The 2,992-nt window shown below is 36.0% G+C and overlaps 1 protein-coding gene across 1 annotated transcript in view; it reads right to left on the bottom strand.

Moving 5' to 3' along the window:
- Nucleotides 1–521: 521 nt before the first annotated feature.
- Nucleotides 522–2,992, bottom strand: part of LOC143039714 (putative E3 ubiquitin-protein ligase HECTD2) — a 76,158-nt gene continuing 73,687 nt past the window's right edge. The window contains exon 17 of the mRNA XM_076209955.1: nt 522–1,031. Coding sequence (XP_076066070.1) covers nt 767–1,031 — 265 coding nt within the window. The 3' untranslated portion in view covers nt 522–766. The remainder of the gene's footprint in view (nt 1,032–2,992) is intronic.

Below are 2,992 nucleotides of genomic sequence, written 5' to 3'. Positions count from 1 at the left end.
TTAAATTTTTCCTTTTCATCTGCGACAGAGAGCCGAAGGTGAGAGTCTGATAGATCATTTTTCAATCCCTTTGCACTATAATTCTTTCTTCGTAGACATTTTTCAATTCATCTATTTCTATTTACTCATTGCTCTCCTTCTATCGCAGTTCCATTCATTCCTCTATTCTTCTCTACAGACGTCAATCTTCAAGCTTATTTATTCTATTATATTGTATTTTTTCTGTTGACATTTATCCGTCTACTCTATATCACATCTTCATAATTCGTCAACCACTTCTCTCTGACTTCTCCATTACATTCTGTCTCTTTCTTTTCATGGCCACCCTTACTAAGAACCAACTGTTACTTTCCTCTTTCGCTTCTCATATCGAGGCGACAACCCGACCTTACCCGGTCCCGGTGCAAATGCCGGGCGAAGGAAGGGAGAGCGTAATGACGAGATCATGAGGAGTCAAGCTCCGCAACTGCGCTTTGGTCGCCCACCCTCCCTCCCCCTTCTCCTTTTTTTTTATCCTTTTTTCTTTTTGCGTCCGTCTTCCTCCTCCTACTCCATTCTTTCTGACGTCATATCACACTCGAACCCCGTTCGATCAACCATATAACGACAGCGTGAATCAACGGGGTCCTTTTTCCCAAGATCCACAACTTATTTCCCACAATTGACGTGGACACTTACGGCAACGTCGGCTATGGGATCGTTTATCGTCACTGAAACCGTCGGAAACCGTTCATTCGGAGAACCCATCCTTTGGGCCTCGAGGACCTCACTCGAGACCAAATCCTTCGGCGTTGGCAATGGCAATAACCAGCTTCTCTCTGAGAGTCTCCTTGTCCTTGTAAGGAGGGAGAACGAGCTGGTTGAAGCAGGTGTGAGCCTGAGGTAGCATGTCCGTCCTGCCTTTCCAGCAGGAGAGCTTGAAGGCCATTTCCCCCATCCCCCCCACGGGGATTCGGTCGCTTCCTGTCGTGAACAGAAGGAACTGCTTCTGCTGCTCCAGGGGCATCTCCCCCACCACCTCCCAAAAATACCTGACGGAGGAGGAGGAGAAACAGATATGTAAGAACATGTTAATAGGGGCAACTGCTACACTTCTTCTCAATCACGAACAAAACATGTGGGTAAATCTTGATGAAATATGACAGATATAGGCGAATAAGAACCAGAGTGATTGACGAGTTGAATAATAAATAATTTATGGGTTGATGGGTAAATGGCTGAAATGGAGATCTGGTGGATAGGCAACAAGGGGACAGTAGCTACAAAGAATGGATAGACGAATTAAACAGAAAACAAAGACATATAAATGAATAAGTAAATGAGGAAAGATACAGGCCTTTGGAGAAATGTTGTAGTCCTAAATATGCAAATACAACATTGGTGTCAGTTTCATTTTCCATCAATGTTGTAGTCGAACGCTTAAGACTACAACATTAATGTCAGTTTCATTTTCCATCAATGTTGTAGTCGAACGCTTAAGACTACAACATTAATGTCAGTTTCATTTTCCATCAATGTTGTAGTCGAACGCTTAAAACTACAACATTAATGTCAGTTTCATTTTCCATCAATGTTGTAGTCGAACGCTTAAGACTACAACAGAAGTCGACCGGGAACTCTCTATTCGTATTTCCCAGACGAAATCATCATAGTGATAAAAAAAATTATGTTCTGAAATATGCCTGTTTCGTCCTAACCCCAGCTGAAGTGAATGACATTATCTTTCTAATACACGAGAATAAATGATACATGAATAACATTAGCAGGTAATATATAAATAACTGGACTGTTATGCAAATAAAAATAACAATTGATTATCAAATAGATGGATAGTGTATATGATAAACACGTATATCTGAAATGATAATCAAATAGATAAAAATTATATATGATAAATAATATCTAAAGATAGTTGGACAAGCGCATAATAAGCGAACAAATAAAAAGTAAAAAATATTCGCACAAAAATACACACAAGGTCAGGTTAGTACACAAAAGGAAATTTTAACAAACTGACAGGCTGATTAATGAGTGAACAAATGAATATACGGTGCGGTAACTTAAAAGACACGGGTAAAGTTAAGGAAATGTCTGATAGATCAATTGATCAATCGAGAGATAAGCAGGAAGGCAGATAGACAAATAAACAAACAAGAAAATGAATAAAGAACAGCAAGAGGAAGACGGAAAGTAAGATAAAGGAAAAAGTTGAGATGGAGAAAAAGAAAAATCAACATAAATGTATAAGAATAAAAAAGAGAAGGAGAGTGAAAGAGAAAAGAAAATGAACAAAGAGGTACATATACAAATGGAAAGAGAGTGAAAGACAAGAATATATATATATATATATATGTTGAGACATTCTGACAGGTTGATGTAAGCGGAATAGGAAACACAGGAGTCTTAGTCTTGAGTTTATTCCTGACTAGTTTCGCAGGTATGCTTTTTCAAAGGAATATGTGTACAAACGGGCTGTGGGCATTATATACATGGGGTGGACCTCACCACCTCTCCGAGTTGCCATAGTTGGTGGCGAATGTGAACATCACATTGTGGCTCACGTAACAATGAAGACATTTTTACAATTAAATATGATAACACTAATACCAAAGAAATTATTAATAGAAAATGTAACAATAGTAATGATAACGATGAAGATAAATATTTAATTAATAATATTAACAATAATAACAAAAATGATAGTAGCAATACAGGAAATAACAATAAAATAAAAGTAATAATAATAAAAACAATAATAAAAATAAAAATGAAAATACTAATAACCAAGAAATAGAAAATAATTATTAATAGTAATTATGACAATAATAGTGAAAACAATGATAATAAAAACGAAAAATTAATTAAATATTTAAATAGTAACAATGACAATAACAATAATAATAAATAATAGTTATAATAACAATGATGATAATAATAGTGTTGAAAATAAATAGTAACAAATAGCATTAAAAGAATAAATAATGATAAAAAG

The sequence above is a fragment of the Oratosquilla oratoria genome, chromosome 27, assembly GCF_046742065.1.
Source record: "Oratosquilla oratoria isolate Oo_2021 chromosome 27, ASM4674206v1, whole genome shotgun sequence".
NCBI lineage: Eukaryota > Metazoa > Arthropoda > Malacostraca > Stomatopoda > Squillidae > Oratosquilla > Oratosquilla oratoria.
Note: the sequence above shows the minus strand (reverse complement) of the source record. Positions and strands in the feature narration are given on the sequence as shown.